Source organism: Vulpes vulpes, chromosome 8 (genome assembly GCF_048418805.1).
Source record: "Vulpes vulpes isolate BD-2025 chromosome 8, VulVul3, whole genome shotgun sequence".
Classification (NCBI taxonomy): domain Eukaryota; kingdom Metazoa; phylum Chordata; class Mammalia; order Carnivora; family Canidae; genus Vulpes; species Vulpes vulpes.
The window spans coordinates 85,970,988-85,998,566 of NC_132787.1; the positions used below are offsets into that span (position 1 = coordinate 85,970,988).

The 27,579-nt window shown below is 33.9% G+C and overlaps 1 protein-coding gene across 30 annotated transcripts in view; it reads right to left on the bottom strand.

Annotated features, from left to right (window-relative positions):
- Positions 1 to 27,579, bottom strand: part of BIRC6 (baculoviral IAP repeat containing 6) — a 228,936-nt gene that overhangs the window by 71,415 nt on the left and 129,942 nt on the right. For all 30 annotated transcript variants that reach the window (XR_012003181.1, XR_012003179.1, XM_072767366.1 and 27 more), the window contains 13 exons: positions 24,774 to 25,053; positions 23,639 to 23,895; positions 23,257 to 23,365; positions 20,386 to 20,607; positions 18,451 to 19,231; positions 16,589 to 16,732; positions 16,021 to 16,150; positions 11,660 to 11,791; positions 10,335 to 10,502; positions 9,166 to 9,339; positions 7,986 to 8,182; positions 6,265 to 6,565; positions 3,919 to 4,136 (listed from right to left, as the gene is read on the bottom strand). Coding sequence is in view for 28 of the 30 variants with exons in the window: in XM_072767366.1 (XP_072623467.1) it covers positions 3,919 to 4,136; positions 6,265 to 6,565; positions 7,986 to 8,182; positions 9,166 to 9,339; positions 10,335 to 10,502; positions 11,660 to 11,791; positions 16,021 to 16,150; positions 16,589 to 16,732; positions 18,451 to 19,231; positions 20,386 to 20,607; positions 23,257 to 23,365; positions 23,639 to 23,895; positions 24,774 to 25,053 (3,113 nt within the window). In the remaining 2 variants the exon portion in view is untranslated. The remainder of the gene's footprint in view (positions 1 to 3,918; positions 4,137 to 6,264; positions 6,566 to 7,985; positions 8,183 to 9,165; positions 9,340 to 10,334; positions 10,503 to 11,659; positions 11,792 to 16,020; positions 16,151 to 16,588; positions 16,733 to 18,450; positions 19,232 to 20,385; positions 20,608 to 23,256; positions 23,366 to 23,638; positions 23,896 to 24,773; positions 25,054 to 27,579) is intronic.

Consider the following 27,579-nt stretch of genomic DNA (forward strand, 5'->3'; position numbering starts at 1 on the left):
CACACACACACACACACACACACACACACACTAGAAATACTCAGCCATAAGAAGTAATGCAGTACTGATACACGCTACTTTGTGGATGAACCTCAAAAACATGCTAAGTCAAAGAAGACAGACACCAAAGGTGACATACTGTATCATTCCATTTACATTAAATACCCAGAGTAGGTAAATACAGAGACAAAACACAACCTAGTAGTTGCTAGGGGCAGGGGAAAAATGAGAACAAATGCTTTATTTTAGAATAAATAAAAAATTTAAAATATCAGTAAAAGATGGTATAAAGATGACAGAATTACTCTAAACTAAATAGAGAAAACAATGAAAGGAACAGGGATATGAGTCAGATCCCTTAGGATGAATCTAGTACAAGCATATCTTAGGAGAATTCTATAATGGTGTCACATGTTTTCAATTATAGTAAGCAAGACCGTTTCTATTTCTAGAAGGAATAATCCTCAATTTCTTTCTTATTCAGAATGTGATGTGTAGAAAAATCTCTTTTGGCAAAAGAGGACATATTAAATGATGTGAGACAGAAGCAATTATTTAGAATGACTGGCTTTATTAACCTCAAACTCTGTAAAGGTTGATTATTATTATTTTTGAGGACCGTAAAATTAATTTTATAACAAAAACTCTCTTTTAAAGAATTCTTGTTAAATATAACATACATTCAAAACTAATTCGAATTAAGGTCATCTTAATTACATAATTACTTACAAGGGTAATTTAAGAGTAATACTAATATTTTTCAGTTCTTTTTTTTTTTTTTAAGATTTTATTTATTTATTCATGAGAGACAGAGAGAGAGAGGCAGAGACACAGGCAGAGGGAGAAGCAGGCTCCATGCAGGGAGCCTGACATGGGACTTGATCCCAGGCCCCCAGGATCCACCCTGAGCTGCAGGCAGTGCTAAACCACTGCGCCACCAGGGCTGCCCTTTTCATTTCTTTTAATGGGAATATTTTCTAAGGAAAAAATCATGAACAATACTTTCATAAATTGATCTGCAATTTGGTTTTATGGATCTATGACTGAAAATGTCATCTTTCACATTTCATAAGATAAACTGTTAAATGAATGACAATTTCATTACCATATAGTTAACAGAATAACATTATTGATGAAAAGTTATTTATTTAAAAAAACTCTATAAAGTGTAACATATACACAGAAAAATCACAAAACAAGTTTAATGAACTGCAAAAACTTTTAACTGTGCAGGTCAAGAATTAGATCACTGTACATAAGAACTGCTCCTATTCCATTGCCTACTCATCAAACCTTCAATTTCTCCACAAAGTGAATTATAATCCTGATATTTATACACATTACTTCCTTACTTTTCTTTGCTTATAAGTTTACTACCTAAGCATGAAACTCTAGCCACTATAGATTCAATCTAATTGTGAACATCATATAATTGGAATCACGCTGTGTAGATAGTCTACTATGTGTGGCATTTTAGTTGTGGTTGTGAAATGCATCACTGCTGTTACGTGTAGTTGGCTGTAGCCATTCACTTTCATTACCTTATAGTGTTCCATTTTATAGTAGATGACAATTTGCTTACCCTTTCTACTGTCTCATTATTTTATCTATCCTAGTCACTTTATATTATGACAAATGATGACAGGACAATATTTGGCATGGTGGTCTTTGGAATTTTACACCTTCTGATGGGTGTGTAATCATAGTGTATTAAAGGTCTTCATTTGTACTTTTCTGATAACTAAGAAACATATCATCATCTCACATTTATTGGATATTTATGTATCCCCTCTTATACAAGTACCAGCCTACCCTTTCATCTATTTTTCTTTTAGGTTTTCTGCCTTTTCTTTTTGTAATTTTGGAAGCTCTCCAAATATTATGAATATAAGTTCTTTATCAGATATACCCAAATACAGTCTCTCATATATATTTAAGGTATAGTCTCCCATTCTGTGACTTCCCTTTTCTCTATTTTTTTTTTAAAGATTCTATTTATTTATTCATGAGAGACACACACAGAGAGAGAGAGAGAGAGAGAGAGAGAGAGAGAGAGAGGGGCAGAGACACAGGCAGAGGGAGAAGCAGGCTCCATGCAGGGAGCCCGACATAGGACTCAATCCTGGGTCTCCAGGATCACACCCTTGGCCGAAGGCAGGCGCTAAACTGGCGAGCCACCCAGGGATCCCCTTTTCTCTATTCTTAGTGATTTTGATGAAAAAAAGTTCTTAATTTTAACACAGTTGCTTTTTTCCAGCTTTTTTCCCTCATGGGCTAGTGCTTTTAAAAATATTCTTTTTAAGAAATCTTTGTCTACTCTAAGATCATAAAGGTATCTCTGGTTTTTGTAAAAGGGCATTGTTATATTTTGTATTACATATATAGATCTGTCATTAGTTAAAATTAATTATCGCATATAGCGTACATTAAGGTTTAAAGATTCATTTTTGTTCCACGAGAATATTTACCTGACCCCAAAATCATTAATGATAAGATTATACTTACTCCATTATGTTGCAGAGTTACTGTTGTCATATCAGATAACCAAACACAAAGGGATTTAAGTCTCTATTGTTTGCTGGGCTTCTAGTCTATCCTTGTACTAATGCCACAGCTTAATAATAAATTTTGATACATGATAGCATAAACCTACTTGATATGCTATTCTTTGAAACTCCCTTGGCTATTCTTGACCCCTTGCATATTCCCAAAAAATGTTAGAATTGGCTTGTCAATTTCCTTCAAAATAAATCTGAAATTCCATCAAACATAAAGATCACTTTGATAAGAAATATTATTTTTTAAAAATTTATTTGACAGAAAATTTATTGCACAAGCAGGGGGAGTAGCAGGCAGAGATGGAGAGGGAAAAGGAGATGGGGGGGGAGGGGGGAAAGCAGACTTTCCTCAGAGCAGGGAGCCCAATATAGGACTCAATTCTAGGACCCTGAGATCATGACCTGAACCAAAGGCAGATACTTAACCGACTGAGCCATCCAAATGTCTGATAAGAAATATTACTGAACTGTTCTATTTTCTGTGCCCACGGAAATAAACATAAGCACAGACCTCAGTTTATTAAAGATTAGTATTTCTTTATAAAAAACTTCACATATTTCATGCATAAATGTCTTGCAATTATTTTTTTAGATTCATTCACAGATATTTTCTTTTTGATGCCTTTCTAAAAAATATCTTAAAAAATTTCTTTTAGGTTATTTTCTGGTATACAGATGTAACTTAAATACTGAACCTAGATACTGTATCCTCATTAAACTCATTAATTATTTGGGGGTTTTCTAGAAACACAATCAAATCATCTTGAAATAATGAGGGTTATTTTTTTCTTTATTTCCCTTGTCTTACTGAACTGGCTAGAAGCTCCAATTCAATACCATGATTCACTAAAGTCCAAGAAAGAAAAGGATGAGAGATCAGGGTATAAATTCAGCATATTCTGGAAAGCTTCTCAAGCTACTAAATCTTAGTTTTTCAAGTAGATGGGTTTACTTATGGTTTTTAAAAGAGCCTAAAAGGGAAAAAAACAATTCACAGTTTCTCTTTTAAATACCCTTTGTTTTAGGTGCACCTGGGTGGCTCAGTGGTTGAGAGTTTGCCTTTGGCTCAGGTCATGATCCTGAGGTCCTGAGATTGAGTCTCACATCGGGCTCCCTGTGGGGAGCCTGCCTCTCCTGCCTATATCCATGTCTCTGCTTCTCTCTCTCTGTGTCTCTGATGAATGAATGAATGAATGAATAAATAAATAAATAAATAAAATCTTTTAAATAAATAAATATCCTTTGTTTTACAAGCAAAAAAAGGAGTACACTGAAATATTATTTCAGGAAAAAACCCTATTCTGTACTCCATGTTTAAACTTAACTTTTTCATAATCTAAATAATTAAAACTAAACCCACCTCTGCTTGATTGAGACTAGAGTTTGGTACTCGTGGGGCATGGTGGCTCAGAGCAGAGAGGCAGACAAGAATGAGATGTAGTGCTCCAATTTCCAATGCCATTCGCCTGAGAAGCACACCATCATCAGTTGTCAATGGTGTAGTACTAAACAAGCTACGAAGGACATGAAAAGGAAGAGTTGGAAGCACATTGGCTGATGGAGACTGCAGAATATGACCTAGATTAAAAAGAAAGACAACATTAAAACTATTTAAGAACATAATAAAGAACAATATACAGGGTTACAAATTAATAGTGATAACATAACAGACAACATGAAATATAGTACTAAATTTATTAAAAACAACCCGAAGACAACAAATAGAATAATACCTGAAAATTTAATAAGTGTCTGGAAAAACTCTAAGATATCATATATGTAAACAAAAGTAGCTGAAATGTATTTATATGTTAATTAATAGTTATAGACTATGTTGAGATTATTATAAACCAGAAATTAAACTAAAACCTAACAACTAAAATAGAAGCATTGAAAGTTCCTCACAACAGTATAAAGATAATCTGATTGCCTTGGGAGTAGTTTCAACCATGAAAAGGTAACAAAACAGTAAAACTATTTTGTTTGGTCTGTAACACAGTTTTCTATTACATCTAGTTAGAAACGAATGCTAAATGCAAAAACCCACCAAAAACTACTGCCATATGAATGGTGGATGAGACAACCACCTCAGAAATGGATATGAGAATTACACTTTTTAATAAACAGTCATTGAATATTCACTAAAAACAAAAAGCTGAATGGCATAAAGGCAATTTTCTGCTAAGGGTTACACCTATCATTTTGTAAGAGTGCCAAAATATCATTTACCCTTCTATCTACTTAAATTATAAAACAAACAAACAAACAAACAAACCCACAGATCAAGTAATTAGAAATTCCTGATCTGCGGTGCCTGGGTTTTAGCTCAATTAATAGTCTGAGCCACAGAGTCTGCTTGAGATTCTCTCTCCTCCTCTCTCTGCCCTTCTTGCTCTTGTTCTCTCTTTTGCTCTCTAAAATAAATAAATAAATCTTAAAAAAAAATTTCTGATCTATTGAAACAGGTGTATACAATTTATATATGAAACCAAACAACTAAGATTACTTAGTACACAGAAGTTGTAATTTAGTAAGTTATTACAAAAACATTTAAAATAATGTTACCATTTTTAAAGAATTCCATCAATATGAAAATACAAAAGAAAAGAATGTGGGTTTTTTTTTTTTGGTAAAATATGTACTTTGAATATTCAATAGCTTCAGAGTTACAGGATCGGCAAATAAATTAACAGTTTTATTAAATTAAATACACTTGTAGTAAGGGTTTAATATTCTAACTGGCATGTTACAGATTTCACCTCTAATCAAAACCATGTGACTTTAAAATTAAGAACAATTGTTAATTTTCAAATGGAATGGTCATTAACTGAAGAATCACAGGTAAACTGAAAATCTACTTGCTAGGCTACCCTATATTAGGACTCTTTAATATTCCCTTAAAATGAACAGCCCAAGGGAAACAACTGCCATAGCTTTCTATTATTATCCTGTATTATTATATTAGAAAATAATTATTATGTAAGTTTATTTTCCACTTTCTATGTAGTCTAAACACTCCTTCCAGATTCATTTTAAGACAGACTGCCATATCATGACTTGGTTCATACATTTTAATAGATCTTCATTACTATTCAGAATAAAATCTGAAGTTCTTAATAATACTTGATGATCTATTATCAATAATAGCTTTTCAAATGAGCTCTCAGTGCTTTTTGTGCAAATTGTCATCTGCTAACTTATCCTCTCTCATATAATCTAAGCACATAAACACTGCTCAACTCATCTTTCTAGCTCATCTCAGCCTTGACTCTGTCCTTCCAGGCCCTACTAAAAATTACTATGCCACTGTATTCATATAGCTGGGTAGTAAGGAAACAGTTTCATACTTCTGAGCCTTGATAATACAGTACCTCTCCCCAAGTCTTTTGTATGCTTATATATATTGCTTGTTGCTACTATTGGAGAACATTAGCTACATGACAGCAGGATCTAAAGAGCTGCTTCATTTTTAACTGCCTCTGATGGTATCCAGCAGTTTTATAACCAGTGAACACATTTTGTATGAATAAAGAAATGAAACTGAAGATTTTTTAGGCCTTGCTGTATGTATCATTAGAATGAAACTACCAACACAAATTATATAGCAGTTTTACTATGAAAGAAATAATGAATAATAGGCACTGCTCTGAATAACTTTTACACAACCTACCTATGTTTAATTTCATTAATAATTTCAAAGACTTACTTCCTTCTCCATCATCTGTCACTCCCAATACCAGTCGAAGAAGGCACTGGGCGTGTTTTCTCTCTTTCAGTAGCACTTCAGCATAGCCCGGAAGACGAAGAAATAATCCAAAAGCAGCCAAAGAATGGGCAGGTATGGGAGACATAGTCTGTACTGCTGATTTGATAGGTGGAGGTTCAGCTGCAATGGTTTCTGGTGCTTCATAAACTAATTCCCCTGATTGCTCAATTGTCACCCATTCAAACTGATCGCTATCTTTTGGCTTTTCTTGAGTGGTTGAAGTTACTACCGGAGCACTCACCTAAAGAAAAAGAAAATATCTGCTTGGCTATTTGTGTGTTCAACATCAGGTTCAAATTAAAGACTTGACTTTAAATGATCTCCTCAAAATAGAGGAATAAAAGGACCAATAAAGGGACATGTTTTTAAAAAGCTCCCAATCATCAGGAATTAAATGGTATCATGAGTATGGTGGTATCTGATAAGTACCTCTACTTTAAAGTTAGATACATACATCCATACATTTATTTATTTCTAGGTAAAGTTGCTGGTTTATCCTTTCTATCAGTTAAGAATCTGTAGACAGTCTTTAAGACTATGTAAATATCTTGTTTTTCCTCCAAACTTCAGTTAGAATTAGCACTTTAAAAATTCTTACCTAAAACAATAATTACTACAGTGGTTGCCAAATAGTGACTTTCTACCGTTCCTTCTCCATTTATTAGTTGGCCCTGAACTGTAAGTAAAAATGTTCCCTTCTTCTCTATTTATTCATTCATTTATTAATCTCTAACAGTATAGAACTCTAGGGTTCCCTGCATATAGATCAGGGTGGATCCTAATCAGTGCCATTTGTCTTTATAAAGAGAGAGAGATACAAGACAGATGGCTGTGTGAAAATGTAGGCAGGAATTGGACTGGAGGAGCTACAGGCCAATGAAAGCCATGTGCCAGCAACCACCAGCAGCTGAGATGAGACGGATTCTTCTCCAGAGCCTGCACGGGGCCCACGGGTCTTGCAACAACCTCATTTCAGACTTAGAGATTCCCTACCCCATAAGAGAATCCATTTCTGTTGCGTTAGGCCATTCAGTTTGTGGTCCTTTGTTAGGAAACATATATATACACACACATATATACACTAAGTACATGAAATTACAGAGAATAATTCCCCTACTTCATTCAATAAAATCAAGTGCTTTGTATTTACAACTTTCCATGAGTCACACTCCTTCCTCATTAATAAAAGAGCACTGAAAGTACCTACCTCAATAGTAACATTAATTAACAGTTAAGTGGTTAAAGCAGTTTGCTTTTAAAATTACCTGAAATGGAAATGGTACCTAAAACAGGGAAAAAAGCTAATCAAAAAGACAGTGCATTTGGGTAGAGGTATACACTACTATCTAACTCTCCCATTTTCAGTAATATCCATAATTAATATACCTAAAGAAGCACAGAAATAAAATATTACAGTGTGATGACCATAAAATCAAGGTAATGCTTCAGTGTAAGGACGTTGGCAAATGTGCTCGGTCTTCAGCATTTCTTTGGAACCAACTAATTCTCACAAAGCTCTGAATAGGCTGACCTTTGAAAGACTTATATGATACTCAAAGACTGTAACTCAAAAGGTTTACAGAACTAAGTTTTTTAAAAAGGAAAAAAGAACAAAGGGCTTTGCTGTGGAATGATATATTTGATTAGGAATTTTATCTTACTTGTTGAATTACTTCTGGATATAACATGGGTAGTCTTTCTGCAATAAGAGCCAGTCCACCCATTCCTGCAAAAACTTGTAATGGTGACTGAATGGGACAGGTTTCAAGTAAAGATTCATCCAATATCCCATCCATACATTCATCACTTGGAGTGAGAGCCTCATCTTCTGGACAGCTACCAAGTAAGTCTCCATGATCTAGAACAATAAATTACAAATAACAGATAAGAAAGGATCTCTTTTTATAATAATCTTTCATTTACAAAGTAGATCTTCTTGTCACCTCTACTCAACAAAGAACATAAATATTTTAGGTTATGCAGATAAAGCTTTAGAGCCAGATGCCACAATAGTTTTTTTAATGATTTCTGATGTTGCTTCTTATAGTCTTGCTACTCAAAGTATGTTCACTGGCATACAACCACTGGCATCATCCTAGAGCTTTGGAAATGCAGAATTCTCAGGTCCCACTCTTGACCTACCGAATAAGAATCTGCATTTTAGAAGTGTTCTGTAGGTAAATTATATGCATATTAGGTTTGAGAAGCATTGTCCTTTAGGGCATATTTGTAAATTATATTGTATGTAAAAATAAGTAAGTCCACAGAGATTCAAAGCAAATGCTAATATATATATACACATCATGTTCTGAGTATCCCATTACAAAAAACTGAAAACCAACAAAGACTTCTCGTACTGAAAACTAAAAATTATACCATACTGATTTAACTTTGAACCACTCAAAAAGAAAAACCAAAAGGTTAGTATGTTTACACAGAACCAGATTCTATAAACACTAAAAACCCAAATAATCCTACTGAAAACAGCAAAACTTCTTGAAATTTTTTTGAAAACACTAGAATTTACTGAAGAATGCAAAAGGCTAACAATAAATCAACACATGTGCTTATAAAATAAGTGATGCTTTAAGAGAAATTAAGATTAATTTCTAGTGAAAATAAAAGCAATTTTTTAATACTTACAAAAAATTCCATCATAAAGAAAAATACTTCATTAACTTAATATAATAAAAACAAAGGTAAATTAAGTCATTAGCTACAGAAATTCCTACTTCCTTGGATCACAGACTATAGTTTTATTATTATTATTATTTTTTTTTAATTTATTTTATTTTTTTTTTTTTTCACAGACTATAGTTTTAAAGAAACATCATTACATACCTTTTTCAGGGTGTAACCTTTTAAAAGAGTCTGTTTTTGATAGACTTGGGTCTGTGATAACTCTAGATCCCAATTTAACAGTCAGGTCTATTGAACGGTAACCTTGAGGAAGTTTTCGGTCGTATAGGAGAGTTAAAAGTTGGGCAAGTGTCATTTCTGCTGGCAATGGTTGGCCTAAAAATGACATAACTAAGTTAAATCTGGAATCCAAGAGGGAGACATTTACTTGGTCTGATTTAGTCAATTAGTTACTGTTTTTACTGAACTGCACATTAAGCCTCTGATTCAGACACCAATTTAAAAACAACTTAAAATGAGCACATGCAAAGTTTACAGAAATCTATTTCTGACACGAGAACAATTTTTGTCTACAGAAAGTATTACTAACAAAATCCCACCAAGATATTCTGAGCCACAGCAAGAAACAAAGAAATAGACATTCCTACAAATCTGGGGTTGGCAAAATCTTTTCCATACAGTCCAGAGAGCAAATGATTTAAGCAATGAAGACTATACAATCCGTGTTGCAACTACTGAGTCTACCACTGTGGCACGAAAACAGCTATGGACAATACACAAACAGGCATAGCTGTATTTCAATACAACTTTTTTACAGATAGAGGCACCAAGTCTACTAGCCATAGTTTGTTAATCTCTGCTATAAATCAAGAACATAAAGCTAAGAAGGAAAATCCATTCAAAGTAAGTTGGCAATTGGATTATAATGAAGCACAAAAATGGATATAAATTTGGTATCACCTTGACCAATGAAAAGTATACTGGTCAAAGTATACCTTCAGGTAGGAAGACAATACAATACTGCCTATCAATAGTATGGCAAAAACTTCTACTATAATCAGTTCTTCAAAATCTGCCTCACGCTGATTCCTATATAACTTGTTATGAATTCCTTAAAACATTATTTTTACTGATTTTATAGCACACTGACAGCAAAATTTAGAAACCTAGTAAACAGTAAATATGCAACATTATGATGTTTAAAAGGATATGTAAAAGGTTACTCCTTTTTATCTCATTTTTCTTAGAGGGAACTGTGTGGACAAAGTTTCACTAAATCATTTATCTTATCAAGAACAACAGATTAAACAGGAGTCTGGTGGTTACATGTCTTCAAAATTTTTTATATTTTTACATATTGTGAACATTACCTGCCAAGAGTTTGTGGAACAGGTGAAACACTGGGACAGTAATTATTTTGTTGGCAGCCTCCGCTCCTGAAGAAGCACTTCCGATTTTATCAGGCATTGTTCTCCCTCTCCTGGATGGTGGACGAGGTGGTGTAGCTGACACAGCCCGTTTAGACTGGGATTTCAGCCCTACAAGAATCAGTAAAATTCTATATATAGCCACACTCATGAAATAAAAGAGTATTTCTACAATATTTTTAAAAAGCATCACATTCCTTAATGGGAAAAGAAAGGTTTCTTCTCATTTTTATATCTGATCTCCCAATTCTATTTGCCCTTCACAACACATCATGAATTTTTGTTTCATGTTTGTAACTATCTTTAAGAAAGTAAAAAATAATGCTAAATTCTATGGTCTCAGGGAACCTGGGTGGCTCATTTGGTTAAGCATCTGCCTTTGGCTCAGGTCATGATTCCAGGGTCTTGGGATCGAGTCCCGCATGAGGCTCCCTGCTCTACTTCTCCCTCTATCCACTCCCCCTCAAGGTTGCGCGCGCTCTCTCTCTCTCTCAAAAATAAATAAATAAAAACCTTTTATTGTTCTGAGTGCCCACTTACTGTAATGGGCTGCCCACTTACTAGAAAGTATTTTTGTGCAAGTATGCATAGGAAATCTTGCATTAATTCTTCTGTGATAGATAAATTCCACCAATATAGAGATCTCCCTCCTACTTAAGGAGTAAAATAATATAGGCTAAACCTTCTTTTCTGGGGTGCCTGGGTGACTCGGGTCATGATCTCAGGGTCCTGGGATGGAGCCCTGCAACAGGCTCCCTGCTCTGTGGGGAGTCTGTTTCTCCCTCTCTACCTGCCCCTCCCCCACCCCTTACGCTGTCTCACTTCCTTACTTGCTCTCAAGTAAATAAATAAATAAAATCTTTAAAAACAAAAAGCCTTTTATGAACTAAAGTCATATCACTGATGTTAAATAAAATATCCTCCAAAATGATCAGTTATCTCAGCCATTTTGTCATCTATTTCACCTGACAGTATGAGCACAATTCTCTGTATGCTGTTTAGCTTAAATGGAGTATTTAAACAATTCACAAATGTTCAGTATCTGATGAAATATAGTATGTTTTGGACATAAAATAAGTGTAATAATTACACTGCCAGTTAGTAACGGATTTCAGGTACAATATCTTTACCTCCAGTATTAAAATTTCATTACAAGTCACCTTTTTTTTTTTTTGCATTAATAGTTATTACATGAAGTTCCTATAAATATGTGTTATATTTTATAAAAACCGAAACAAAATCAAGATCATAAAAAACAGAAAGCATACCTGAAGCAACAACAACACTGTAATTGTCCTGAAATCCATTTTCTGCCTTAACTTTTTCTTTCTCTTCATGGTTTTTCTTTTCTTTGTCATCCTTCTGTTCACTAATTAGTTTAGCAGTGATACTTGGTGTATCTGTAAGAAAATATTACCTAAAATACACTGCTTTTCAAAATCATTAAGAAGGAAGCTATAAATATTTCAAACAAAGATTACACAAGATATTACCACTAATATGGAGGGAATGTAAACGCATTTAGAAGATACTGATGTGGTAAAGCCTGCTGAGAGTAATGTAAGGGAATCACCACTGCTCATAAGCCTGAATACTTAAATTCCAATCTCCAGAAAACATCACAAATTACAGTGGTTATTACCTCTCAAGGCAATGAAAAACTACTACCACTTAATTTCCTTTGTTTTAGGCACAGTTCAATGTACTTGCCACCAACACATAATTTGGTCCTTACAACATGACGTATCAAGAAAGAATACTATTTTCAAAACTGAGTCACTGATCTAACCTATTAAAGGCAAATATGTAACATAAGCTCAGGACTCTTCTTAAAGCAACTATGTTAGATTTTTTATTCTACAAACAGGAGTAGAAGGGAACAAATTTCACTAATGAAAATTTGTTTTGCTATTTTTAACTTAGGAAACTTAGATACTTTAAAGAGCTTGCTTCTCCTTCTGCTGTGTGTCTCTGCCTCTCTCATGAATAAATAAAATCTTAAAAAAAAAAATCATGAAATCAATGATCTGATTTGGTCACCAGAAATTCAAAAGCCTATATGAACTATTTTTTTTAACTGTTTTAATATTAGTTATTCACTAAATGGATATGATTCTTTGTACTTTTCTAACTTAACAGTTATTATCTAAAGGTGCTTTATAAGGTTGTAAAGGTGAAACAAATGATAAAATAGTATGCTTTGTATTATCTCCTACTCTTTAGCTTTATTTGACTGTCTGAAAATATCCCTGTGATCTCAATTTCTGGAGTTCCTCCTAACTGCAAACTGCCTTTAGAGAGTACTTTTTTGTGTGAAATTTAAAAATTCTGTAAATACTAAAAACAATAAATATATAATCCAACAATACATTTACTTTCTTACAGAAACAACCAATCAATTCCAAATGGCAAAATACAGAAGTCAGAATGAAATACTTAAATAATAAAAAATTCACACAATTAATTGATAGCATAATCAGGAAAATCAGTAAAGATCATTAGGTACTAAGAACATACTGTTATTCCAGTAAATGCCAAATACTAAAAGATATCACTAAGAAAAAATTTTCTCAACATTCTGTTTAAAATTGTTCTAGTTTGAATAACCACTTCTGGTCAAGATAAAACAACAAAAACCAGATTTACTCTCCTACCTGAAATAACTATAAACTAGGAAAAATACATTAGTTTTCAGACAACGGCTGTCAGGAAGACAGGAGATTGATACCTAAATAAGTGAAAAAACTAATGAGGGGAGCGAGCCCTTGACTGCTCCAGCTCATTGCCTATATTTCCCAGGCCACAGACTGACATAACTCAGGAGTCACTCAAGGTGAGGAATGCACTGGGAGACAAAGGCGGCTGGCTGCAGTTTTCAGGTTACACTGTTAGGGAGGAGAGATGTGCAGAGAGCTTGAGCTCCGGAGACCTAGTGTCTCCTTTGGGTTTTCAGTGCATATGGATAAGCATTTTATTAAGAGGAAACCACCAAAGGCAAAGGAAAGTACTTCTCAACTGTAACAAGGGACCAGCCCCAGGGTCTAAAATTATGGTTGTAACGTGTGTTCCCAATGCCTAGGTCCTATCCTAACGGGGTTCTCAGAAGGGTATTTCCTCTGTAGTAAAGCTAAAGTAGCCCTAGATCTGCATTTTCAAATGTAGTATCCTACTTCTATTCCAAAATAGCACCATTTTAAAATTAAATTCATTAAAAATTTAGTTCCTTAGTCTTGCCAAACACATTTCATGTGCTTAAGAGCTACTGTACTAGACAGGATAAGTTTATAAAAAAAACTTCCACTATCACAGTAAGTTCTGTCCCAGATCAAAAGCAGCTCTTGTCCTACCTAATAAAACTTAAAAGCTGGCTCTAAAAGAAACAATCTGTTTTCAGTTCATATAACTTTACCCCAGAACAAGATAAAAAAATATTAAAACACAAAAATAGCCAGCACCCCAAAAAATTAAAAAAGTAGAAGTCACATTGCCTGACATCCAATAAAAATTTTCAGGCAAATAAAGAAGCCATAATATACAATCCATAATGAGGAAAAATAATCAAGATAAACAATCAGTGTGTTTAAGATGATAGAGAAAAGCTTATATACTTTAGAAAGGTCAAAAAGATATAAAAAAAGAACCAAAAGAACTTCTAACAAACACTACAGAGGAACAGAATTTTAAGATAGAGTAATATAAATTATCCAAAAATTCTAAACAGAGGAGGAAGAAGTTGGGGGGAAAAATGAACAGAGCTTCAGTGAGCTCTGTGAAAGAACTTCAAGAGGCTTAATAAAAATGTGTAACTGGAATTACCCAAAGAGAGGAGAGAAACGGACGACAGAAAATATTTGGGACAATATTTGTAAAAAAAATTAATTCCAAATTTGATGAAATCTATAAACCCAGATTCAAGAAAGTTAACAAACTCGCAGCATAAGAAGAAAACTACAAGGCATATAACAATCAAATTGCTTAAAAGTAATGAGAGAAATGTGTAAAAGCAAAAATACTGACACAAAACGTTTATTATGTGAAAGCAACATAGTGAGAAGCTTTAGGAAGCGAGTAAAATTATTGTAATTTTGGATTTGTTTTAACACATATTGATGAAATATACATACACATGGAAATAGATCATCAAATATGGCTAAAGATCATAAACATGCTTTAAAAGACCAAAGCATTGCTAATTAGAGTTATATTAAGCACCTGCAAATTTCTGATGTTTGCTCAGATGACTCAGTTGGACTTTTTATTAAGAGTGTTCTTACAAAGCAATCAATTTATTTTTTAAATTTGTAGGTAATAAAAGGAACTAATCTTTATTTTTTGTGTGGGGGAGAACTAATCTTTAAATTTTTAATGACTGAAAGACGTTTTAGAAAACAGTATTCCTTTATAGTAAAGATAAAGAAAAATAATTTCAGTTATTTTGTAATAATGTCTATTACTTTTCCATGATCAAATTAAATGTAAGACTCAATAACTGAACTTCAGTACTCTTCCCCAACTCTCCTTCTTTTATTTAATTATTCATTATTTTTCTTCATCACGTAGAAGGAAAAATTTTAAGACTATTATATATAGAGAAAAAGTCTGTAAAATTAAATTTTCAAAAAAAGTTCAGCTGTAAGAGGGTAAGGGAGACCTTTTCAAATAAGAATGAATGTTATTTATAGTTATAATAGTGTTCTAACATTTTAACTTAGAACATATAAAAAGAAAAGTATTATGTACACACTTGCATTAGATGCAGTGACTAAAACCAAAGAAGATTCTTTAATACCTTATTTTTTCATAGCAATCACATTCATTCACAAGGTTTAACTTACTATGTATCATGACAACTCCAAAATCTCTACAATCCAGTTTTTTACTCTAAGCTTAGACTTCTATTTCCCACTAATAGAAGCTTTTTTCTGAGACACTCCTAACTTTCTGCTGTTGTAAGCCTAGGTATTCCCTTCTACTGCATTCAGTTAGAAACATACTTACATTTGTATTAGAAGGTAAACATTCTTAAATTTATTTTTTAATCTGACAGCATACAAAAGATCATAATACTCTGAGGGGCAGAGTGTGCGTCTTGCTTACTCTTAACACCCAAAGGCTGATTACTGTGCTTAGACATAGAAGATGCTTACTCAATGCATCCATTGATTTTATTCACAGGATTTCTGAGAGGCAATAAAATAAAACTATCTACAGTTGATTTGGATTCTGCCATCAAAACCTTGTTTATTTCATAAGCTGTATGCTGTTTAAAGGCATCAATCTTATTAGAATGGCTTAGAATCATCATCTTAGAATACAGGCAAGAACCTAAGTGAAAATTTCTCTCTACTTTTTTCACTATTATACACAGTAAGATCATCAGTCAGGTCTACCCATTTCACTTTCATCTCTTGACCAGTCATTTCTGAGATCTAGTAAATGTTTATTAGAGTCCTGTCATTCCAATTAATAGCCTGCAAATCATATTATATAAGATAGATGGTTTACTATGAGAAAATTCCACCAATGGCTTCCCAAGGCTTGTCAACATTTCCTTGTCCATTCTATTGTAATTCCACATAACACATGTCACACCAAAGAACTATGGGAACTATACTTAAATCTGACTTGCCTGACACTCTGTCAAGAACTTCTGATAATGTTGTTGAGACTGGCAGATGAAGTGTTCGGAACTTATGGCCTGCTCCATACATTGGATGCTGGATGACATGGCTTGTGGCATTAATTCTACCTTTATACAGCTGAAAATTCAAAAGAAATCAAGAAGTGATTTCTCTGAAACATGTATCACTATAAAACCATTTCAAAAGCATAAAAGAATAAAAAATTTTAAATGAACACAAAATATAAAAGGTTTATTTAGTATATATTTTTAAATGTCGCGTATTTGCCATTTGATTTGTTGATCAATTTTTGTATTAGCACCACTCTACCAGATAATCACTTTTTCCCCCAATCAAATTACACATTTCATGGCAGGGTATAATTATTAGGCTATTCACCACAAGGAGTGTTATCCAAAAGAGATTTTTAAGTCCTATCATTAAGTATAAAGGTTATTCTTTATATGCTATTTTAGAAATAAGATATAGAGATAATTCCAGGCTCTGGTATGAAATTATAAAATATCTTTGCACACAGCTAATTATTAATATTCAATTTAACTGTTAAATACTCACTGGACAAGGAGACTGAAGAAACATTGTCACTTTCTCATCCTCCAGCATCAACTGCAAAAATAATCTACGTATAAACCCTGAAATGTTCCCTGATGTTGGAAGGTTCCCTCTTTGAGGAGATGTCTGAAAAAGTTCACAGAGAACCTGGCAAGTAAAGGAGATTTAAAAAGTTATATGCACTATTAACCTGCAGTTTTGTACTTCCAAGAATAAAAGACTATCCCCAGAAAAAATTTCTGTGAATAAGGGAAATTACTAATACAGGATTTGCACATAATAAATACCTAGTATAACCAAGTAATCTTTAACTTTAGTCAATATCAATGTGGTTACAATGTAATAAAAACAATGGAAAAAAGGGTATTAGAAATACAACACAAAGCCTTAATAAGAAGATGAGAAATTAAAATTAAGCCAGAAAGCAATAAGTCACAAAGTTTTCATGCTACCCAGAGGCACAAAACAAATTTTCATATATTCATATCCATGACTTTGGTTAAAATTGGTAATTTATGCCTTTTAATTAGGCACACTAAGCAGATATAGTTTCACAGTAATCAATTACTTGAGACAGTAAGGTATCTTGTTATTCTTCTCAATAATGTAAAATCATTGAGTATTTTTGGAAATTATTATAGCAAAAAAAAAGGAAATTATTATAGCTATCCTTTTAGATATATTTTCTTAAGATTTTATTTATTTATTCATGAAAGACACACACAGAGAAAGGCAGAGACACAGGCAGAGGGAGAAGCAGGTTCCATGCAGGGAGCCCAACGTGGGACTCAATCCCAGACCCTGGGATCATGCCCTGAGCTGAAGGCAGACGCTCAACCACTGAGCCACCCAGGTGTCCCCCTTTTAGATACTGATAGGCTGTCCTGAATAAGCACTGTAAATTAGGGAGTAAAAAAAAAAAGAAAAAAAGCTGATTCCTATTTATTGGGGTCTACCACATCTCAGTCTCTATGCAGTTACTTTATATACATCACGATATTTAATTATCTCAAAAAACTTTTTGAGGCAGGTATTATCATTCCCATTTTATAAGTTAAACAACGCGTGAGAATCAAACAGCTAGAAAGGAGTAGAACCTGGCAAAAATCAACTATAAGTATTTCTGAAATAATTCTAGCTTTCAAGATTTTGGCCCCAAGGACTTACTACAGTAAAATAACCTCTTCCATTTTTAAGGTTCCTTGTCAGGAGTCTCCTATCTGAAAACTACCCTAATGTCTGCTTCATTAAAAGCAAACCAAGAGTTGAAGCAATCCGGTTACAAGAAAATACAAAGCCTCACTGCAGATGAGATGCTTGTTAACCACCTTCAAGTGGTCAATCCTTTTTCAGCAGCTAAAGTGTTTTACTGGAGTTGGAGGAAGAGGATGGGAGTCTAAAAGGAGGAATGTATCAACTATAGCTAGAATCGCCATGAATTTGCCCATTATCTTATCAAAAAGAATACGTTTTGGGAGCCCCGGTGGCTCAGCAGTCTAGCGCCGCCTTCAGCCCGGAGAGTGATCCTGGAGACCTGGGATCACGTCCCACGTCAGGCTCCCTGCATGGAGCCTGCTTCTCTCTCTCTGCCTGTGTCTCTGCCCCTCTCTCTGTGTCTCTCAAGAATAAATAAATAAAATCTTAAAAAAAAAAAAAAAAAAGAATACGTGACGGTTGAGAAGAAGACGGAGGAGGTATCATCAATACTTTAATTATGGTTTAAATTCAGAACCTTTAATGTGTCGAACCCCAAACTTCATCATCACCCGTGCTACATACTCCTTTCTCAACTCATTTCATTAGTGTTACTTAACAGCATATTAAAATAAGATGACTAAAACATAAGCCAATTTTTCTAATCTTACCTGGGCCATCAGTTTTTGGTTATTAGGATGGCATGAAATGCACTGCAGAAAGAATGCAACAGTCGCATTCTCAATTGCTGTCCTCTGTTGAGTAGTCAATCCTGTTGGAGCAGCTGAAGAGAGAGAGGCTGATCTTGCACTAGTCTGTTGTGCACCTAAATGATGTCCTCCAGAAGTGGACCCAGAGTGACACAGTAAAAACAGAAGTGCTGTCCATAGTGGATTGACTTCAGACCCACCAAGCCAGTCTTTCATAACATGGCTACTGCCAACTTCTGTCAAAAACCTAAGAATAGGAGCAATCAGGTCTGCTGTGATAGGCATCTTATTACATTGCTGTGCAACATGATGCCGCCTGAGCTTGTCCTGAGAAGTATCTATTGACTGAGCAATGCTTTCTGAGTAAGAAATGTGACTAAAGCAAAAACTAGCCAGACTCCTCACAAGAAGAGAAGGCAAACCTGAGTCCAATAATTGTTTGATAGCTTCTGGAGATTGAGAAGAGGACGCAAGGGTTGCCAAATGGGATTCAGTTAGTGCGAGAGGTGCTTGTGCGTTTTTAGAGTCATCTGTTAAGGATGAAGTAAGATCTTGCTTTTTGCTATCATCAGTCATGGACAGTCTGTGGTGACACTGCATTGGAGGAGGGGTAATACCCATCCAGCCCATGAGCAAAGAAAAATAACTTGGGTGTATATGACACATGGAGCAAAGCAGACTGTCAACAGCTTTCTTCAAAACCATATTGCAGGGAAGAGACATGGACCAATTAAAAAGCAACCTAGAGGAAAAAAAGATGTCAGATTAACATTATATATGTATCTTTATTTAGAAAGACCTCAATACAAGTATTAGAAACCAACCTATAATCTTTAAAATTATAAAATCTATAAAATTATACATTTTATTTGACATAAAATATTATGACATAAGATTTCAGGAAGACTGTGATATATTTTATTTAAGTTTTTAGGTAGGTGAAGTTAGATTAGACTTGTGAAATGAGTATAGAAAATCAAGAGATCTATATTAAAATGGATCTACCATTCTCTGTGACCTCAAAAAAAGCCACATTAAGAAACAATGACAAACTATACAAAAGAAATGTTTAGATTGAACATGACATGATTGATGGCTTAAATTCACAAATCAAAAGCTATTAGGGAGTTTCATTAATAATTCATGAGTTATGCCAACTGAAAAGGTCAAATATAAAAATGACAGGCTAAAGGACAAAAGGCTAATCTTCTAGGAGTTATGGAACCTCTCAGAAATAAATATAATATTCTGTTACAGAGTTAGCAATTATAAGTTAGTTCAGCAAAGCCTTAGCTGAGCATAGTAAAGAAATGTGGGTAAGTGGAAACTACCAAAAGAATAATGGTATCAGATATCTAGAAAGTAGTAAAAACAACTAATCATAAAAACTCTCTAAAGCAGTAACTCTTTAAAAATTTCTGGCTATACTTTTTTTCCTCCATAATTGTACATTAATTACTCCTGGTGAGGAGTGGCCTGGGCGGCTCAATCAATTAAAAGTCTGACTCTTGATCTCAGCTCAGGTCTTGATCTCAAGGTTATGAATTTAAACCCCATGTTGGGCTCCACACTGGGCATGGAGCCTATCAAAAAAATAATTCTAGTGGGTAAATTTACAAAAAAAAGAATAAACACTATGAACTGTAGGAACATATACATTAAATTAAACACTCTAGATTTTAGCTGGGAAAAGCATGAAATGACATGAATTTATTTTCTTAAAACATGAAGATAAATTTGTGTGACACCTAATTTCAAAATTATACCTGATTATACATAACTACAACTTTCAAAGTATTATTATTCTCCAAATAGGCATATAAATACTGTTTCATCAAGTGAAAACCTCTAAAGATGTCATACTGGGGAAAAAGGGATTTCAAATATCGTACTTACTCAAAGAGCTCTCGGTCCAGCAGTGCTGGTAAATCATACTCTACAAGCAGTTCATAACTATGCCACAGAATTGCTGCCACACAATGAAGATGAGAAGGAGATGGCATAAGAAGACCATACTCTACTGTTGAAGAGTTAGGACACATGTAGCTCATCCTGCCACTTCTTCTCAAAGCAGCCACTCTTGCAGAATCACTGACCCATTTTAATAAGGCCTGGATTCTTAAAAAGAAAATGAATTCAAATAACCAATTATACCACTGACATTTAATATGGATAAATATCATCATTACATGTAAGCAATGTGTATATGAAAATAATATACTGTTTTTAATAAATTTTAAACTAAAATAGGAAGGAAAAGGAATTTATATAAGCAGAAAGAATACAGTAGTTCCAGTTTTCCTATAACCTTACTAATCTTAACTGATGAAAATGTTTGAAATAACAACCATTTTGCAAATAAACACTGATTAATAATTCATTTATTAAAAAATCAATATCTAGAATTATAGGATATAACACTTAACAAATTCACTGTTTTTTGTAGATTTTCTTTTATTTTGTAACAAATCCATACAACCTAGAGCAGTAATCTGGGGCTAATTCTTCATTGTGCAGAATCTCACGCACTACAGCATGGGTCATGCCTCTGGCCCCCAACCATTAAATACTAGCAGCAGCCACCCAGCCCCCTTAACTCTGCAAACAGAATATAGTCCCAATATATGTACTTTTTTCAAGTGCTATCCTACCCTCAATACCCTGGAGCTGGGGGCTACTGACAGAACACCACCTTTTAAAGCAATAAGGCTTTCGAGTTTATATAAAATACAGAAAACCGGGTAAGATTTATAACTGAGTTATTAAAACAAGGTATTTATATTTTTGTTTGCTTTCAAATTTCTGGTTTAGATCACAAGATTCTTTGCTTCAGAGTAAAAGATAGGGGAAGGAAGGTATATGCCACTTAATCCTCCTTTCTGCCCTGAAGGACAAGACCCTTTAAACTTCACATGACAGGAAATAAAGAGAAGTCAGAAAAACAGAAGAGAGGGACAAAATTTTCTCAGTTCACAGAAGCCAACAATCTTATTATGTCAGTTCCAAAATAGTTATGTTTTAAAAAGTATTATGCAGTAAAAACAACTTTGTTTAGGGTCATTTTCTTATGATTAAAACCATAAAACTATTAAAGAATCAAGTGTAAGAGATTTTAAGAAAGTTGGTCCAGAAAAATATTTAAAACCTATTTTTTATATTCTTTTTAACCCGAATAATCATTATGATTCAAACTGGGCCAAATTTCTTTTATCAAAAAATATTTTTTTAAAAATTCCATGTTTTTAAACATAGTAACTATATAATTTACATAAAGGATAAAGCTTAATGGAAGTCAGCTTATTTAATATTTTGAAGTTACGAAGATAAATTTACTTGATAAATGTCATTTACACATTTTTAATTAGAAAAAATAAAAGCAACTAGCCTAAAATGAATAAAAACTATTACATATCAATGATTAAAGTCCAATATTTACCAGGCACCTTCTATGGTTGACACTCTACTATATACTCCCCAAATCTGATCTATATAAATCTTGCCTTGGGAGTGATGGTATTCTGTCTCCCAAGCCAAGACAAAAGCTGGATTCAATGAACTTGGAAACTCTAATATCTAGCAGCTCTTCAGTAAATACTTATAAAATGAGTTAAGTACCTACAAAATTAATAATTTATAAACAAATTAATAAAGTATCAAATGATTTTCTTAAATATTAATCAAAATTACAAAATAAAATAATTCAGAAAACAGATTTTTAAAAATTTGTTTATAGAGTCACGTACTCTGTAATGTTCTTTTGATATAGATGGTACATATAAAACAAGAGAATGCCAAATCATCACTCAAAAATTTACCAATAAAAACAAGTTTTGGGCAGCCCGGGTGGCTCAGAGGTTTAGCACCACCTTCAGCCCAGGGCGTGATCCTGGAGACCTGGGATCAAGTCCCATGTCAGGCTAATTGCATGGAGCCTGCTTCTCCCTCTGCCTGTGTCTCTGCCACTCGCTTGCTTTCTTTCTCTCTCTCTCATTAATATTTATTAATGAGAAAATTAAAAAATCTTTAAAAAAACAAAAAAACCCCCACAAGTTTCAAAAATACTTGGGAGGTCTTATCCATTTGAAGACAGAAGACCTCAAGGAAGAACTACAAAAGTAAAACTCATCTAAAACTGCCTATACTAAAAAAAAACAAACAAAACAAAACAAAACAAAACAAAACCTGCCTATACTAAAATATCACTAGGTATCTAGGTGAATTATTCAGATGTTATTTACTTGGTATGATAGCATTTCACTTTGGGATAGGAAAAAAGGTAGAGAGTCTAATGAAAACCTGTCAATGAATATTATACATAATAATAATAGGTAATCAAAACAAACACTATTATCATGTCACTATAGATTAAGTACCTAATACAGACACGCTATTCCTATATTCAGACACAGTAAATACCACCTACGACAGTATGATTAAGATATCATTACAGCTTACAAAGATCTCATCACAACTTGGTTCACGTAAAAATATGTAATATTTTATTTCGTTCCATTCATCAAATGTAATATTGATTAAAAATTCTATTTGAGCTCATATTAGCTTAAAATATGTTAAAACATGTAAAAATTTATGTTTAACGTTCACAAAAATTTCTAGAAGTTGTATCATGTAAAGAATACAGTTAAAGGTATAATATATTCAATACTTTTATGAAACAATTTAAGGAGAAAGTATTACAAATAATGTTCACTACCATGTGACTGTGTGTATGTGTGTCCTTAAACAAAAAACAAGATAAACATATACCTGTCCTTTGTTCCAGGATCCTGAGTTGTTCCAAGCTGGTAAAGAATATCTATTGTAGAATCGGAAGAGAGTCCATTCAGTCTTCCAAAAAGTAAAGGGCTGTTCAAATCTTACAAAAACGAAACAAAAGGAAGTTTTCACAATTAGCAAATGGAAAAAGAATATTTGCTAAATTTAATTTTAAATTATTTTTTTTAATTTTAAATTATTAATTAAAAATAACTCTTTCATAAATTACAACAATAACAAACCAACCCCTTAAAATATTGAAAGTAATAATGGAAATTAATTTCAGAAACAGATTTAATCAAAAGATCACATAATTCAACTGTCATTATTTTGCAGATAGGTAAAAATTAAAATATCAAAGTTAACTGTTCACCTGTAGGATCACTGCCTGATGCTGCACAGTTTCTCAGAAGAATGTCTATAAGTTTCAGGCCAATTCTTGTGGATTGCAGTCCAATCTTTACAAGTACAACCTCAATGTTAGGAGAATGCATTCCACAGTATGGGGACATCAATAAGGCAGCACAAGTCTGTAGTAGATTAGCAGTAGGTGCAGCTGCACTGGCCATCATTCCTTCCAGATCACTGATGTGAGTAAGGCAATGATGTAATAACCGTAACCAACCGATACTGAAATATACAACACAAAATGGCTTATGTGATAAATTTAAGTAGCTCAAATTATTTCTGACATAAAACAAATCAGCATGATGTGTTTCACAAATACCAACCTGTATAAAAAAAAAATGCTTATAAGATCAACAAGAAATTTAAACACAGTAAGTTTCCTCCATAACAAATAAAAATTCTTAATCACTAATTGCATTTAGATACTATGTGCTTGCCTTTATTTTAGTCAGAAATGTTTATATATATATATATTTATATATATATATATATATATTTATATGTTTAAATACAAATTGCATAGAATTACAGCTGTGAAAAACTATAAAGTCTTGCCAGCTTGAGAATGAAACAAAACCCCTAAATTTTCTTATCAGGCAAAACCTTCAGTAGAATCAATATATAAAATTTTCAACTATCAAAATTTACTAAATGAATGTGAATTAAAGGCTATGTTCGGGTCTTGGTTAATTTGGTCCATTTGTATGGTTCCAATCTAACCCTTCTATTCACTGGCATTTAGGAATTACCATTTAAGACTAGGTCTCTGACTACACGGTCAATTTGTATGGCTCTAATGTATCCTGGTTACGGGTATTCGGAAATTCTTATATTAGACTGTGATCTGAAGAATGGAAACCTATACCCACATATGCCACACTGCAGATTATCTCAAGAATTAAAAACATATAAATCTCAATTTTAACCAGGCTCAAGTTCTACAGAATTAGCATTTCTATTATACATAGTAAAATTATGGTATTATATAAGTTACCTATGGAGCAAAAAACTTCCTATGCTCTAAAAAAGAAACCATGGAATAAAATAACTTCATAAAAAGCTCAGAAAGCTTTACTTTAAGAATGAGATACATAACATACCTTGTTTTGGATACCTGATCTTCAGATGGAAGAAAGGGATTATTAACTGTCGCTGAAGAAGTGGTACCAAAAGCAGTGAGGCCCAGTAATTTAATTTGTGAAAGGCCTAATGTGCTGGCATCTCGTGGGCGATGAAGTCTAAGGCAGACAGCAGAAGCTACTTCAGCTTTTACCAGCTGAATTTTTATGTAGGTGAGACCACTTGTAACAACGGGAGTGGACAAAGGTAGCATGTTTACCCCATCTGCACTCACTTCAACAGACACTGATGATGGGCAGGCTGTAGGAAGAGAATATTGAAAAATTACTAAAGAAAATATGAACTGGACTTCATGGCTTAGTGGAAATCCCAGTAAAACAGCAGCTTTTAGTTATATTCATTATGAATTTGCAAAAGAAAATTTATATGCCACATCATACTTTGTCACTAACTTTCACCATAATTGATTTTGGAACTATTTTCCAACAGAAAATACGAAATCTAGGGATCCCTGGGTGGCGTAGCGGTTTGGCGCCTGCCTTTGGCCCAGGGCGCGATCCTGGAGACCCGGGATCGAATCCCACATCGGGCTCCCGGTGCATGGAGCCTGCTTCTCCCTCTGCCTGTGTCTCTGCCTCTCTCTCTCTCTCTCTGTGACTATCATAATTAAAAAAAAAAAAAAAATTAAAAAAAATACGAGATCTATAATATAACAAAAATAATATTTTTAAAATTCTGACATTCACCAAAAAATGTGTGTAATCCACATGTACACACTTGAGTCTCTACAAGAAAAAACCTGCCAGGACACCTGGGTGGCTCAGCGGTTGAGCATCTATCTGCCTTTGGCTCAGGGCATGATCCCCGAGTCCCAGGATCAAGTTCCACATCGGACTCCCTGCATGGAGCCCGCTATGGCTCTCTCCCTCTGCCTATATCTCTGCCTTTCTCTGTATCTCTCATGAATAAATAAATAAAATCTTAAAAAAAAAGAAAAAAGACTGCCAAATTTGCAATTGCTCTATTATTTCTACTTTACTCATAATTATCACCAACAATATAAGACATCTGATTAAGAGGCCATGGTTTACTGTTTAGTCATTTGGAAAGAAGAATATAATAAAAACAAAGTGCTTTTCTATCAAATCATTATTTCACTACTATAATATTGCAATGATTTTTAATACAGCTGAGTTTAAAACCTGCTTTGCCTCTAGTAATTTAAGTCCCTTTCAAAATTTAACCAAACATCTAAAAGATTTTAAATTATTTTCTGCTAAAATTTAAGTAGGTTCAAGGAAGTAATATGGGAAAATTATTTCTAACATAATACGGAAGCCCACATAATAAACATATCAACTAAACTGATCTTTGATTTTAATTTTAATTTCAATTGTGAAACTAAGAAGTAACTTATACTATATGCCAATTACATGCTGGGTTTACACTGAGAACTAGACAAGTCATATCAATTCTGAAATTTAATCTTCACTTTTAAGACAAGTATCCACATTTTACACAAACTGCAGAGTCAAAGAGATTAAGTAATTCAAACTCCTACATGAACAAAGGGCACATTGTTTTTAAGATTTTATTTATTTGAGAGAGAGTGAGTGAGTGAGCAGGAGGGAAAAGGAGAGAAAATCTAAAGGAGGCTCCCGTGTTGAACACAGTACCTGACATGGGCCGCATCCCACCATTGGGACATCATGACCTGAGCCAATATCAAGAGTTGGATGTGGGCAGCCCCGGTGGCACAGCGGTTTAGCGCTGCCTGCAGCCTGGGGTGTGATCCTGGAGATGCAGGATCGAGTCCCACGTCAGGCTTCCTGTATGGAGCCTACTTCTCCCTCTGCCTGTGTTTCTGCCCCTCTCTCTGTGTCTATGAATAAATAAAATCTTAAAAAAAAAAAAAAAAAAAAAGAGTCGGATGCTCAACCAACTGAACCACCCAGGAGCACCAGGGCACATTTTATATTCAAGTCCATATTTGATTCTAAAGGCTATGTTATTTCCCCTGGAACAAAATATATCTTCAATTTCTGCTCCAATCCAATAATAAAACTGAAATGTTTTATTGAGCACATTTATAGTAGTGAGCACCTAACCTGGTGATATTTTTTTTAAGAGAGAGAAAGAGGTGTGAGTAAGCAGAGCGGGATGGAGTGCAGGCCAAAGGGAATGGGGGAGGGGGAGAGAGAATCGTCAGCAGGCTCCAAGCCCCATGTATAGCCTGATGCAGGGCTCAATCTCATGACCCTCAGATCATGGCCTGAGCTGAAATCAAGATGTGGAAGCTCAGCCACCCAGGCACCCCAAACCTAGTGATTTTTTAAAATGAACAGAGTTCTTCCTTGTAACCTCTATCTCAGTTTCCCTATGCAAATTCTAGCCTCACTTTAAAGCCACCATTTACATGGATCACTCTTATTCCTCCTAAATAAAAGCAATCTTGTCTTTATCTTAGATTTTCTTCTACATCTTATATCAACTTACATTTTTACCATGTAATATAATTATTTTGGATCTGTTAAAACACTATGAATTCCTGCATTTTCCTCTTGCCATTATATTCATATATTATATCTGTTTTTATCTAAGAAGTGTGAATTCTACAACTATATTAAATAATAGTAGTTAATTTTCCGAGTGGAAAAATTTATTCTTCCACATATGCCAGAGATCTACAAAGTTTCCCACACCTCTTCATCCAATTATTGAATGACTGTTGATAACAATTAAAATTAATCAGTCAACATAAATGAATGTGACAATTCAACAATTCTGTAAAAATCACTGCTTATACTGAAAGTATTTGGGGATCAA